This window comes from Hippocampus zosterae, chromosome 9 (assembly GCF_025434085.1).
Source record: "Hippocampus zosterae strain Florida chromosome 9, ASM2543408v3, whole genome shotgun sequence".
In the NCBI taxonomy this organism is placed as follows: Eukaryota; Metazoa; Chordata; class Actinopteri; order Syngnathiformes; family Syngnathidae; genus Hippocampus; species Hippocampus zosterae.
In genome coordinates, this window is record NC_067459.1 from 3,047,760 (window position 1) to 3,063,181 (window position 15,422).

The following is a 15,422-nucleotide window of genomic DNA, read 5'->3' on the forward strand; positions in this document are numbered from 1 at the left end:
ACAACTTTAGGTTTGTATATACAGTACATACTCATTGGAGCACAAGTATATGTCGATTTTCTCATATTCATAATGGATGCTACATTTCATTAACATATTAAATAATCTCATCAATGTATTCCTGATGTATTGCTATATTTCATGGGTGTATCGAATTCATTAGCTTAATTCTGATTTGTGTAGTTGTCTTGTACTACTCTCAAATTCATTTTTAATCTCAGCAAGAGAGTTACTCATTTTACTGGTCCGTTTCAGAATCATTCCACAGATTTACACCTATTACAGATACACTCCTTTGCGTGATGTTTGTTCGTGTTTTGGATTTTTCTGTATAGGTCATGAGATTTCATTGTTTAATTTGATAAACAGTGGATTTGTGGGTTCCGTCTATTTGGAGCCAGTGATTGTTCTGATTGCTTTGTATTGTAGTTTTAAAACAGTGTTTTACTGGCATTTCCCCATATTTCCACACAATAGGTCAAATATGGAAGTAATAAAAGTGTGTACAAGGATTTCTTATTCAGCACATCCTTAGTTTTGGGAGGATCCCTATGGTTTGGGATATTTTTCTTTTATTATCTATTATGTAGCTGCCAGCACGGTTTTGCATCTACAACTGTTCCAAGACATTTTCATAAGGTCATTCATCGATTTGATGAAGTGTATACAATATCATTCACATCCATGCATTCATTTTGCAACATTCAATATGTTCAAATAATGTGAAGATCATTTGAATGAGGATGCTTGTGGGCTTTGATTTCACATTTTTATTGAGAAAAATAAGATGCTCCAATGTTTTAAACTTCAGCCTGTTGCGTCTTTTACAAGCAATTTCTCCTGCTGTGAAGAACACACGCTCACAAGGGACGGATGTGGCTACAAAGGAACTCCTTTGCGAGGTGGGAGAGGTTTGGGAAAGAAGTGTGTTGGTCCTTCCAGTACAGCTGCTTCCTGGAACCTTGATTGTCAAACATGGAGTGGAGAGTCAACCAATAATTACTGATTGTCAATTAATCATCAACATAGCAACCGTGAAAAGATGAGTGAACGTTTGTATACCTGGCGTAATACCGGGTGTATCGCGAACTTCATTCTCATGCTTGGCCCGATAATGCCTCAGCATGGTGGAGGTGCTTCTGTTGGCGAATTGACTTGGCAAATTCGACATTTCACCTGTAATGAAATGTGAATAAGAAGTAACTAAGAGTTACCTTGAAATGTATTCGGATTAGAATGGTACAACACGTCAATAATCTGAGAGGCACTCGGCGAGTGCCTCTCGCCGACAGAAGGCGATTTGAATAAATAAATAAATAATACCTTATTCTCCAGGACATCAAAATGGTCCCACACGGCGGATGATTTGCGTCTCTGCTCCATAATCGGCAAGGAAGGCAAGGCACGAACACGAAGTCTGCACTGACACGAGCTTCGACAAGCGAGCGTGAGTGAGGTCTGGCTTGTTTCGGCAGGTGTTCCTTATAAACACTGTGTGGCGGGCTTTTGCTGCGTCAACGCCCTCTGCACTGAGTCGACGCCCCCTGGACTAAGTGGCGCAGCCTGTACTGTGCCAAGCAGCCGATGCAGTCTAAACTGCACCGGTGCAGTTCACGTGTCAATTAGCAGCCTGGACTGTGTCAACGCAGCCGATGTGTCAATTAGCAGTCTGGACTGTGTCAACACAGTGGATGTGTCAATTAGCAGCCTGGACTGTGTCAACGCAGCCGGTGTGTCAATTAGAAGCCTGGACTGTGTCAACGCAGTTCACGTGTCAATCACGTGACGTAATGAGCCAGCACATGCATCGACACGTGGTTTGCTCTGTGAGCCCGGCGCATGTGTCAATGCATCGGTGTCGCTGGACCCATCACTAGTATACGAGTAGCGCTTTCAAAAATACATGGGCAACAGCAGTGGCACGGCATGCAATACTCCGGCAGTGAGTCGACTGCCGGAGCGCCTAGATATAGCAGGTGCAATCACCGACAAATAGGCAGCAGGCGTGCAGGCGGCAGGAATGAACGCCTGCCACCTGCTGCCAAATACGGAACATGACAGTTGTTTTTCGCTTTTGAACTCTCCGTTCAATTTATTGTGCAAGTATGGCTTTGTTTTGTGATTTGGCTTTTTCTTGCGTGTAGTTGATTCATTGTTTTTCGTTTGTATTCTCGGTTCTTGTTTTCCTCTCTTGCCTTTTGTGCAAGTGCCTTTGTTACGTTTGTTACGCTTTTCGTTTGTGTGCTCCCTTCGTACTTTTTTTGACCAGCGCTTTATGTTACTACTTTGTCGGTGCGAATTTTTGTACATTAACTATTTTTTGCTTTGGAGACCTTGTCTGGCATCTTCGCTTTTGGGATCCAAAACTTAATTCGGTTAGTCCGAATCGTGACATACAGTATGTTTTTTTTTTAATTACCGGTATTATTTTTTATCTTGCATGGCTGTTCAGTCATGGGCGGCAAGTGATAGAGCTTCACTGGCACAATCTGCTGGACATCATTTGCATGTGAAGAGTAAAAAAACAATTAACTTAAAATGATTGTTAAATCATGTTCATTTTAGTTATATGGACAGTGCTTTCCATTGATTTTCTTTTTCAATCCAATTACTTTGCCATTAATGTCACCCACCGCATGTGCGGATTTCCTCGGCAGGATGAGCAGGAAGTTCAACGAAGCACACCGCAGGCGCGGAGCTTCAGCTCGCCCACTCAGGCAGTCGTCTTGTACACTCGCATAAAAGACGTAGCTCTTCGCGTTTCACTGAAATCTATGTGGACATCTCTTACCCGTGACCACTCTGAAAACATCACAATTAAACTGCCCATGGCTCACTTATGAGAGAATTACAAAATGAGCACTTTACATGTTTTTCTCAGTTTATATTTGCGCTGCAGCTGCAACAGGAACGAAGTTTCACAAAAACTCACAAATTTCATTCTGTAACATCATGAAGGCCCAATTCTTAGCAAATATGAGGTGGATTTGGTTAACTTACTGGGAGAAAAAACACACAAAAAATAAAACATGTATTTCCTTTAGCCAGCAGGCGATGATACCACTGCAGTAAAATTATATCTATCAAAACGCCTATTATTAATCATTTGGGTGGACACCAAATATGAAAGTAAATAAAAATGGTGGACTTCCTATTATGTTCAGTACATGGCCGAGCTGTTAAATATACCACCAAATTTTCATTGATTTAGATCAGGGGTGCCCATTAGGTAGATCCTGATCTACCGGTAGATCTAAGACAGGTCCCAAGTAGATCTGAGGAGTGTCGAGGAGAAAAAAAACCCCAACCATTTATGTGTCTTTGTACATGTTATAAAAATATTTTTTTTTGTGTTAATGTACGCTGCACCCAAATCATCCAATCAGTCTCATTTTCACAAATAAACAAATAAATAAATAAAATAAAAATAAAATAAAGCAGGTAAATCTTGAATTTATGGTGGCGCGTGATTACGTCACCGGAAGTTGTTTGCGCTCAGCAGTCTGCAATTGCAACTTGTAATCAGAGCTGTTGCGCTCTATCTTTTATCGTCATTATTCTCATTCAGAGTTTGCTTTGTGTACAATTCACTGAGGGCACGGGCAAAGAATAGGAATCTAGGAGGGCCCAGGGAAGCACTTTAACACTGTACGTGTGAGCTACGATAGTTAACAGGCTGCAAAAGTGCATCGCATGCCTCAATTTCAGGCTGTTTCTCATCATGGCGTGCATGTGTCCAAAAGGTTTGGGCACCCCTGATTTAGATGAAACACACAACCAAGGCTGCTTTGGTAAAGATTTATTGGGTGGGGGGTTTGACTGAGCCATTTTTAAAAATAAATTGCACAATAAGGTAATAAAGGTTTTTAGAAAATATGAAGTTGACCTGGTAAACTCAGACTGAGACAAAAACATAAAAGAATAAAATATTTCCTGGAGACAATAGAAGGGACTACCTCTCTGATGAAAAAACAGTTCGTATATCTTTTAAGATAAGATAAGATATCCTTTATTCGTCCCACACTGGGGAAATTTACAGCCTCCAGCAGCAAGAATGTATGTAGAAAGAAGAAAGGAGAAAGAGAAAAAAAGCAAAAAAAACCCCAACAAACATCTTTCAATTAAATAAAATATGAACACAAATGGATAAATCGCAGTACTTTTTATTTTCAGGCCTATCATCAAATGTACGACATTTTGAGAAGATAAAATACAGTAATCTGGGTCAAGTTGGCAGGTAACACCACTACAGCTGTCAGAGGTCAATTAGTGTTCAGTCGCTGATATAGCCACGGGTAGTGGGATGAAATTAGTTTCTAATTGGCCTAAAATAATTTTATACTGCTCATTGTGGAAGTGATAATGGCTTTACCTCATAGACCAAGGTGTCAGAAATGCGGCCCGCGGGCCGGAACCGGCCCGCGGGCCGGAACCGGCCCGCAAGGAGGTTTGATCAGGCCTGCAGGATAATTTAAAAGTGAAAAAATGCATAAAATGAATGTTTTTAATAAGGTGCAATTCACGGAATATCCGCTAGAGGAACACACTGTTTTGATCAGACGAAAAGACAACATTGTTTTGATCGGAGAAGAAGACAACCGCAGCCTCAGCCTGTCACTGAGACAGACAGACCCAACACAGCAGACGCTATCAATGACATGTGAATACTTGATTCCTTACACATATTAAGATATCCTTTAAGATATCCTTTAATTATAAGATATTATTTATTTGGAAGTGAAGAAGCTGCCGGTCATTGTGGATGGCTTGGCGCAAATGTCCAACACTCAGACTGAAGCGGTGACTGAGCTCAACTGCAATATTGTTGCGGTTTTGGAGCGACTCCGCGCGATCGACAACAACATGGAGAAGTTGGAATCCATGCTGCGGGAAGAGTTTTCCGATTCGGGCTGATTGGCGCCAGTGAAGAGATACAGACCACGGACTCAAGGCTGTCTGAAATTGTTGGCGGCCGTCCCTCCAAAACAAACAACGCTATCTGGCCTTTCCCCTGGATGGAAGTACGCATGGAATCTAGGGCCCCCACCATCACCCCCCTCCTTCTCAGCCATGGACTGATAAGCCGGGACTGTCTTCATGATGAGCAGACCTCGACGAAGCAGCTATGACCTGTACACGCATACACATACACGACTGGACAACCACACGCGCATACACATCCTTGTTATCACCCTCTTCATCGCTCCGATTCTTTTTCCCCCGTGACGTGGTTCGACCTGTGGAGCGCACGTGGGAATCTGTGCCGCTGGTCAGGCGGCCGTGTCACTGTCACCCCACCCCCCCTTCCCATTCATCCTCCCCCTTATTACATGTTATGTCTTGTGACTTGTTGTAACTGTCATATGCTTATTTATGTGCTAGGGTCTTTTTTTTATACTTAAATTATCCTCGGAAGAGGATAGTTCGAGCGTGTTTTTTTTCCCCCTCTCCCTACCCAGCGTTTGCGGGACAAATAAAGGATATCTTAATCTTATTTGTCCCACACTGGGGAAATTAACAGTCTACAGCAGCAAGATTGTGGGTAGAAAGAAACAGGGATATGCACTGCTGGAGAGGCAGCCACTCAGGGGGCGCCATCAAAAAATAAAATTAATTAATTAAAAAAACAGCAATTATAGCACTCTCCTTAGTTTGTAAGGTGTAGGCAGGGAGATTTGATATTTTATTTGCTCATGTAAATGGTAAATGGTAAATGTTTTTAAAATTCCTTTCTTTATAAATCTTGTTTAATCTTAAAAGTGCATTACTATATTTTTCAATACCAATTACTTGTTAAGGTTTTGTGCCTTTGTACATTCAGTGGGATCAGTTGCAATGCATATATGTTCCAAATATGTTCTCACATTCCAAAAACGTGCATGGCAGGTTAATAGAACACTTAAAATTGCCCCTAGGTGTGAGTGTGAGCGCTGATGGTTGTTCGTCTCTGTGTGTCCTGCGATTGGCTGGCAACCATTTCAGGGTGTCCCCCGCCGACTGCCCGAAGACGGCTGGGATAGGCTCCAGCACACCCCGCGACCTTTGGGAGGATAAAGCAGATTGGAAAATGGATGGATGGATGTTGAAGTGGACTGCGATTGGCAGGCACCCGGTTAAGGGTCTGCTCCTCCTCCTTCCTGAAAACAGCTGGGATAGGCTCCAGCATGCCCGCGACACTTGTGAGGATAAGGGGATTAGAAAATGTATGTATGGATAGATGGATGCTGCGCGTATGAATATTGGTCACAGCTTTCTGACACTGGGTGACAACAGAACCGAACAGAACATGGCAGGAAAAATATTAAGATGCTTGCCTCCTTTCCTCAATGACTTGACAGGCTAAGATGAAAAAAAGTACCGGCAGCCCACACCCATACAAAATGGGCAAATGTGCTAAATGTGGTAATAAAAAAAAGTACGGTATGACATTTTGAGTTTTTGCAGGGTTTGCATTTAGTGCTTATATAATTTTTACAAGGACCTAATCCATAAGTACTGTACTGGCTTAGGTTTAACACGAAGAAACAAATTGGTTAATGTGGTTACATTCAGGGCTCTCTTCAAATTGTGTGAAAGTTTCATAAAATATCATAATGTGGGTCAAGTTACAGCTACTTTTGCATTCACATCCATCCATCCATTTTCGAATCTGCCTGTCCCAACTGTTTTAGGGAGGGTGGGGTACACCCTGAACTTGTTGCCAGAGCCATTTGCAGGGCATAAACAGACGACCAATTATTCACACTTACAATCACACATAGGGACAATTTAGAGTGATCAATTAAGCCAGGGGTCCCCATCCCCGGGCCGCGGACCGGTACCGGTCCGTGGGTCATTTGGTACAGAGCCGCACAGAAAGAATAAATAACTTACATTGCTTGTGTTTTATTCATTTCAGAATCTGAAAGATGGTTTATTCCGAAAATTTACCGGAATCTCCATTACACCTGTCTACAGTATGTCACTCTTGATGGAGGCCAAGGTGCGCTTCTCGGTCATGCGATCGGTTACTGCTGAAATGAAACCCGGGAGCTAGCAAAATGAGTCAAAAACAAACAATTTTGGAAAGTTTCTTTGGGAAGGGGAAAATACCCAGCCAGGAGACAGTAGAGGACCCAACGACTACATTTAATTGACAATATGTCGAGTCCTACTTAAAATACGGATTTTTCTAAATGGGAAATTCCCACACATCAAGCCCACTACAGATAATATGCGACGATGGTGAGTCGTATTTTTCATGCACTTTGTATCTTATTTTGAAGGCAGGTTTAAATGTTTCCATTGCGACCAGAGAGCATTGCGGCCAGATAGGATGTTCCTTTTGTTATGGTTCATGCTTATGACTATGTTTCAAAAATTCCATAGCTTTCAATCAGGTCATATTATATTATTTTGTTGTATTTATCTGTCACACCTTCAAGGCCGGTCCCTGAAAATATTGTCGTCACATTAAACCGGTCCGTGGGACAAAAAAGGATGGGGACCGCTGAATTAACCTGCCATGTGTGTTTTTCAAATGTAGGAATACCCGGAGAAAACCCGCACAGAACCCACGACATCTGCACTATGAGGCGGACGTGCTAACCAGTTGACCGCTGTTTCACTCTTTTGCCAAATTTTGACTCATTTTATAGAGGTCATATTTTTTTCAAACTCGTTTTTAATCGGATGTTCTTAATTTTCCCCAAATTCGAATTTCAATTTGCAATTATCCCAATGTGCCAGTACCCCAATGTGGCCAGGGTTATGAGTGTCCGAATAGGTACTTGCAGTTCTGGTTTCGGCCCGAGCATTGACTGCTGCAAGATCCCTTGTCTTTGTTGAAATTGTTATTATTATTAGGGCCCGAGGTGCAACTCCCCAAACTTTGTAGGCTCATATGGCCTGGCAAAATTTATGTGCCGCGGAGGAGCAAAACAAATGCAATCCCAGTATGCTTGACCAAGGGCTACGAAAATTGGGAAGACACGTGTTGCACCCCGAGACGTACAAAAAAGTCCATTGCAGCCATTTGCTAAGGTTGCACAGGAAGCAAGTTCAGATTTTTGGAATTAATATCATGATGAACAATCTGCTCTGGAGTGAGATCTTTTCTGGTACAGGGCACAAATAAAATCTTAGGACACAGCATAATCACTTGAGTGTCCATTTTTGTGTGCATGTTCACTGTTTTTATGTTATTAATTTAATATTTAAACCATTGTTTTCACATGACAGATTTGTACCTTATTTACAACACTTTTTATGCAGCTGTGGTTGTTTTTAATGTGCTCTGTAAATGCAGTTCTTTACCCCAAACATTTAATTTAAATGTACCCTACATTTATTGACGAGATATTTTTGTATTTATTCGTTTGTTTTACGGTGATGTGTAGGAGCAGTACTTTTTGGTTTATGTATAGGGTGGGACCACCCCTTACTTCCATTGAGAGAGCATATTGGGTCAGGACGCTGTTCAAACCCCCAGCCCACCACGCTGTGCGCACGCGCCACGTACACGTACGCACACACACACACACACACGCATACACTCGCACGCACGCGCACACTCACGCGCACACTCAACACACGCACACACACACGCACACACACACACACACACACTCACACACGCTCACACACACTCGTCGACCGACCGACAGTTGCTGTGAATCGAACATGGCGACTGTACCCGTCTATTGCATCTGCAGATTACCTTACGACGTGACCCAATTCATGATTGAGTGCGATGCTTGCAAAGACTGGTTTCACGGCAGGTAAAACACTTTGTTTAATACTATGCATTTTGGCGTTTGTTGCATTTGAGGAGGCCAAATAACAACGGCGAGCCCTCGGTGTGCTTGACAGTTTTGTGACTCTCCGTCGCGAGTCTACGTCTGAAGAGAGGCCGCTTGGAGAAGAAGGCGGAGTTATTAGCTGAGCAGGGTCGTGAAAAACTGAAAACGGATTATTCTAAAACATTGATGTGGCTCAATCGTGTCAATTTTTTGTGTCTGTGTGTCGCCATTTACAGCAGTTAAAGTGCTCGATGACATGTCCGCATATAGTGCCGATGAGAGGGGACGGGAACCGGGCAGCCTTGCTCGATATTCTCGCGTTTAATTTGTGTATGCAATACCGTTTGTCTTGTGTGGTTTTTGAACGTTTGCGACATCGCCACAGGATTGAGTCTTTCATTCAGCGATTTTGTAAGGGGGAAAAACAGAAAACAATAATGACCACAGTGCGATCCGAGCCCGGAACAGTCTTCCTGTGAGACTGCATATATTGCGCTGACAATGGACCATGTCGGATTTCGCTTTAGCGGGTCAAATGAGAACGTATTCTTAAATATGAATTGTCGATGGCGAGCTGTCTAGTGTCTACACATCTGTTGGCATCACTAAGACAACCTTGAACGTGAAAACTTGTTTAAATTTTAACGTGTCCCATAATTCTTGCTATATGGTTTAGGCGTGTGCTTAGCTTTGTTTTGGGGATGTTTAATGTCATTCCGGCTATCAAAACGAACAACTGCACATAGTTCCCTGTGTTTTTTTGAGTGGAATAGCTCACCTCTAGATCATGATCAGTGTTCACCGTCCATGAATGCAAAGCCTTTGACAGTAATACTCTATCTTTAATCACGCGCTATGTACATTGCAAAATCCAGTGGTGTGGATCAACTTCTAGTCGCTAAGACTAAATACAGAATTCCCCAGTACCCGAGAGCACATTTAAATATTCCATCCGTATGCAGCAGTTAACAATTGGACATATTGATACTGTCTCGAGGGGTTGCACCTTTTGTGCTAAAAATAGTAACATATTCCACAATACTATGAGCTCGACCATCTTTGCATGCTGCTTCGCCTTTTCATTGCAAACTCTGGTATGCTGTTAAGTGTATAAAGATTTAGATTAGTTGTGCTACTGAAGTTTTCAGTGACCTTTGACAATCTGAACTGGTGGAGATACTGTATGTGGTCTGCTGTATTATTGTTATGTTAAATGTTCTGTAAAGCGCTTTGTTACAGCTGCAACTGTTGTGAAAGCGCTATATAAATAAAATTATATTGTATAGAAGTACATGGGGATGTGAGACTGGCAGGCAGTGCACTGTACTTTCAGATTTATTGGAGATTTGAAGACTGCTAAATTTAAACTGCAAGACTGGAATATGCAAATGTATGATAACTAAAAAAACATAATTATTCCTTCACTGACCCCAAAGTAAGTACTGTCCAGCATGACTTCTATCATTCTTGTCAATTATTGTCCACAGACTTATTTCCAATGAAGTTGGGACGTTGTGTTGAACATAAACAAAAACAGAATACACTGATTTGAAAAACCCACACAGGCAGAACATGTAAACTCCACACAGGAAGGCCGGTGCTGGAATTGAACCATGCACCTCTGGACTGTGAGGCTGATGCTCAAACCAGTTGACCACGCGCTGCCAATTTGGAAAACATGTTCAATCTATATTAATTGAATACACTATAAAGACAAGTGATGTTTAAACTGAACAAGTTTATCATTTTTTAGCAAATAATCATAAGCTTTGAATTGTATGGCTGCAACACGTTAAAAAAAAAGCTGGAATAGGGTAATTTTTATCACTGTGTTGAGTCATCTTTTCTTTTTACAAAATTCAATAAATGTTTAGGAAATGAGAAAATTTTAGGGGGGGGGGGGGTCAGGTACCTTATCTTAGACTTTTCACGAGCTCTCCCGATCAGTCTTTCCATCTTCCGATTGCAAACAGCCCTGCGATTGGGCGTGTATGATGTCTTACTTGTTGTCATTGGTCGCCCCTAAAATTAAGGAAAAAAGGGGCGTCCCTTTCCGCTTTTTCATCACTAGCCATTGCCCTCCCTGACTCTTGCTTGATGTACAGCTTCAGATGTTCAACAGTCTCCATTGTCATATTTTATGCTTCTTAATGCGCCACACATTTTCAATTTGGAGACAAGTCCAGACTACAGGCAGGCTACTCTAGTACCCACCTTTTTTTTACTTAGAAGCCACGCTGTTGTAATAGGTGCAGAATGTGATTTGGCATTGTCTTGTTGAAAGAAGCAAGGGGTGTCCATGAAAAAGATGTTTCTTAGATGGCAGCATATGTTTCTCCAAAACCTGTTTGTATTGGCATTGTTGTGAGCTGGAGGGATGGCAGTTCTACAGCAATAAAATAAAATAAAATAAAATCAAAATTGAAATAAAAAGTTCCATTTAACATTGATTTGCAAATGACCTTTTCCCGCAAACTTTTCAAGTTACACACAAATATTTTCTGGAAAAGCTCCCTCACATTACATGTTTCATTTTTTTCCAACTCTTAGTTACACCACAGAATGACATAAAAGTTCCTGTTGCCCCCCGCCTCCCCCACGCACACACACAACTAGATGTCTGCTCCGTGACAGCTAATTAGTAGATAACTGTTGTGTATGCGACCAGAAGTTCCACTTACAAACACGCTTCTTCCAATTACAATTTTCATAGTAGACAGCCTATATTTATGATTAATGTGGCAAAAAATGTCAACAGTATGTACGATATTTACCGTATTTATTGTATTGGAGCATCCCTTAAATTAAGGGAAAAAAACTAATGTAAAACTTGACCCCTGCTCCCTACGGTAGCACGTACAGTAGAAAGCTGTTGTGTGCAGACGCAAGTCTTGTCGAAACGGATCCTTCTTCCAATCACGATTCTACGGAGCCCCTAAGGGGACATGGAAGGGAAAAAAAAAACTTTGCGAGATCTCGCAAAGAAAGATTGCGAGATCTCGCAATACTTTATTTATTTATTTTTAATGGTCGTTGGCTTGCTTCCGGGTCATCGTACGTCCTTCCGGGTCATCGTACGTTTAAACGCAGACAACAGTTATGGAGCGTGTTCTTTTCCTGCGCGTTGATCTACTTCCGGGTCAGCTTGGCGAATGTTGACTGTCGTGCGCGGCTAATTTGAGAGACTACACACGACCTCGGAGGAGGAGAGAATTACCTGCGCGGCTCATTTAGGAGACAACACTACCTCGGGGGAGGAGAGAATCATGGAGGAAGACTTGGAAAACTTCTTGCGATCAAGAAATGTCGCTCAGGTGGACATTACGCGCATGAAAAGCGACAAGGTGGGCATACACCCATACACTAACATAATAAGCGTAGCAATAGCAAAATGGACACTGGCTCCGACATGCTCACTTTCTCTACTGTTAATTTTCTGTTTTGTAAATACGCTACTGTAGTGCAAACCGTTTGATTCTTTTGAGAAGTAAGAAAAGCATTACATAAATTCTATTATTATTATTAATCGTAGTGGTAGTCATCGTAGTAGTAATTGGTCATGCAGACCTCCAAATACAGTGAGAAACTAACTTGGCGGGGAAAGTGAAGCTAGCATTTACTACCTGTACTGTTGATGTTCTTAGTTCTTACAATAATGACTTTATGTAACACAATTTTAAAAAGACATCAGTTAGTAAATGTGCTGCTGCTTCCTGATGTATTATTATTATTATATTATGTAATATTGAATACAAATAATGATGACTGCTCTGTACCATCACTCATGTTACATTTGTTAAAAGTATTATTAATTAAGTCAAAATTTCAAGTATTCATTCTCACAATTTATCTTTGCAGGTTGACATGGCAGTAATTTCTCTGATGACTGAAGAGCAAATGGGTAAATATATCATATCCTATGGTGATTGAATAGCTGTCCTTTGCTTTTGTCAACAAAAAATGTCCAGGGGTGATAATGAAATGCTCCTCCAAAGATTGAGAGACAAAATAAGATCGAGGAAAAAAGGTGTACTGGGTGGATCTCCAAGTGTGCTCCAAAACCTTGATGAGAGAATGGCAAGATTTAAAAATGTTTCTGCTGAAAAGGCTAACAGGAAGATTGAAATTGGGTGGCTCCATTTTGATAGAAATGATTACTATCAAGTGAGGACAAGCAATTCTGGAGGAACAAGGCATGCCAACATGAAAAAAACAGCTACTGTGGCTCAGATTTTGGAGTTGGGAAAAGAGCTATTTTTCCCAGATGGAAGCTCAAAAAAGGACCACTTATTCTCATGATGGTTTCAGGCAAGATGGGAGTTTTCAGTTTTACCCAAAGGTCTGAAGTTTTATATTCCATTTAAAATGTTGAGATGAATGTTTGTAAGAATTTGTCAATGTGAATAAAATTTGTTCCAAATCATTCTTAACAGTTTTTTTAAACACAAGAAACCACCTGTTGACGAAAGTGAGGAGTGACAATTACGCAGTCATCATTTACAGGCGGGTGAAAATTCAATTGGGATGATGTACAATTATGTTTGAATACTCCTCAGCATCCACGTTGGTTAAGTATTTGTGAATAAAGTCAGCAACCAAGAAAGAATGTTTATTTACACCAATAATGCTTTGACAGACAAACATTTTATATTGTAGATCAAATATGTTGTCCTAATACTGTACAGGTAGAAAAACAGCAGATAAACAATGCTTTTAATTATGATGGGTATATATTATTTGTCATCAAAAGTGTTTCAATTATCCTTTGAAGGTGAAGTGATAAAAGAAATGACAATGGTCAAATTCAGGCGTCAGTAAATGTTACTTCTCACACCAGTTGAGGAGCCGTAATATAGTTTGGTCCAAACACCAAGCAATACATAGATTGCTGTAATTTATAAAGTGTATGCAGAAAATTGGTGAAGATTGCACGGCTGTCTGTCCTATGTGTTGTGTTATTTTGACTTCAAAATGGCGCCGTGAGAGTGGCTGCCTTTCCAGCAGCTCCTATATTTTGTATATTTTATATTCTTCCTTTCATAAATTTGCTGCTGTGAATTGGGAATTTCTCCATTGCGAGACTAATAAAGGTTTTCTTCTCTTATCTTAAAGAGTAGCGGTGAGGGCCTCTCTGAGGTGTAAATACAAGTTCACAGCCTGAAATGGATCTTTTGGTGGCATTAGATCGGACTGGGCCATTAAAAAAAGCACACAATCCAAATACATCTGGATCACAAGGCATGGTCAAACGAAAGACACACTGGCTTTTGCACAGTTGAACTTGTTCATTGTCAACCGGGGAGAGGAAGTCCCTTGTACCATAAAGTTCAGGTAACATATACATCACGTTGGGCCGACCACTGGGGACATTCATGTTCTTTGAGGGCCTGATGAGATGGCTGTTCCAAACTAGGGCCGTGTCATCCAACTCATCCTGTTGAAAATAATATACAGACAGATTAAATAAGAGTTGCACAGTCATATCGGCTTTTATGAGCAAGAACTTTTAGCATGAAGCTGCTTTTTTGTCTCACTCCTCCCCTCTCATGTGTACCACATCTCCCCACTCCCCACTTTTCCTTCACCTTCACCACACACCATTATCTTCTTGGGTGTTCCTGTTCACGTTCCCATCAACTCACTCTCACATACAAAAATACACATTTAATTAATGAGTCTATCAGAATGTATGAACTGACCTGAATAAGTCCCATGCAACAAAATTGTAGGATGTTTTTGTCCTGAAATCCACCATCAAAGAAGCCATTGTCTCTGAGGTCTGTGAAGAGGGATAACCAGAACTCCATGCAATGGCTGCGAAGAAACCGCCACCAATATTCAATTCTTTGATTGGCGGTGCTGGCTCCATCCAAGTAACTGTCAAGAGTGTTGCCTGGCGGTATTGGCACGAGGAAACGCTGAAAGCCTTTAACGTGACCATTTTCAGTCCCAAGATCAGCTCGAACGATTCGAGGACAACCCCCCAAACGGCGCACAACGTCGATGTAGTAACCTCCAATCAACTTCGGCTCACTACTTGTTATGTAGGCATTGAGCCACATTATTTTCCTTGAAAAACCATCAATAGCCCCATTGATACAAATTCCAAATGGTTTCAGTTTGTCATAGGAGTCCATGTGCCATATAAAATTTGGCCCTTAGCAGAAGTAGTTTTGCCGTCTCAGACGTCTTGCTTGCCTTAACAACACTCCTCTCGGATCCAACTCTTTCAGGACCAGACGAACGTCCTCTTTCCTAACAAGAAGTCCATATTCGCTGCACTTACTGTACATCCACCTGTAACTGTGTAGTTGTCCGGAATGCTGCAATTGGTTGCGAATGAAGTCAACCAGGACTGCCAAGTCATTGAACGTTTTCCGACGAAATAGTCCTCTTTGGTTCAGCACTCGCTTCAAATGTCTTTCACTTATTTGGAAACCGTACTTAACATCAAGAACAGATTTAATGTCTTTGTATTTCAAGCCAATTTCAAAGTAAAATTCTATTAAACTCACGAACGGTTGAACACGCTCCATAACTGTTGTCTGCGTTTACACGTGCGATGACCCGGAAGCACGTACGATGACCCGGAAGCAAGTCAACGACCATTAAAAATAAATAAAGTATTGCGAGATCTCGCAA

General features: G+C 41.4%; 2 protein-coding genes and 2 long non-coding RNA genes across 5 annotated transcripts in view; 2 read left to right on the forward strand and 2 right to left on the reverse strand.

Annotated features, from left to right (window-relative positions):
* Positions 1–879: 879 nt before the first annotated feature.
* LOC127607207 (uncharacterized) lies at positions 880–1,868 on the reverse strand. Its single transcript, XR_007964015.1, has 3 exons — positions 1,324–1,868; positions 1,063–1,176; positions 880–961 (listed from the first exon to the last, which is right to left on the reverse strand). It is a non-coding gene; the product is annotated as an uncharacterized LOC127607207 (long non-coding RNA).
* A 6,703-nt stretch (positions 1,869–8,571) lies between these two features.
* The window catches only part of phf2 (PHD finger protein 2), a 90,978-nt gene continuing 84,127 nt past the window's right edge, over positions 8,572–15,422 (forward strand). The window contains exon 1 of one of the 2 annotated variants that reach the window (XM_052075067.1): positions 8,572–8,759. In XM_052075067.1, the coding sequence (XP_051931027.1) occupies positions 8,662–8,759 (98 nt within the window). In that variant the 5' untranslated portion in view covers positions 8,572–8,661. The remainder of the gene's footprint in view (positions 8,760–15,422) is intronic. The other variant, XM_052075066.1, reaches the window with a different exon arrangement.
* On the forward strand, positions 10,665–13,203 carry LOC127607212 (uncharacterized). Its single transcript, XR_007964020.1, has 2 exons — positions 10,665–12,124; positions 12,639–13,203. It is a non-coding gene; the product is annotated as an uncharacterized LOC127607212 (long non-coding RNA).
* Positions 13,369–14,957, reverse strand: LOC127607148 (uncharacterized). The gene is made up of 2 exons (XM_052075276.1): positions 14,480–14,957; positions 13,369–14,214 (listed from the first exon to the last, which is right to left on the reverse strand). The coding sequence occupies exons 1-2, from the start codon at positions 14,915–14,917 to the stop codon at positions 13,882–13,884; spliced, it is 771 nt and encodes a 256-aa protein (XP_051931236.1). The 5' UTR covers positions 14,918–14,957; the 3' UTR covers positions 13,369–13,881.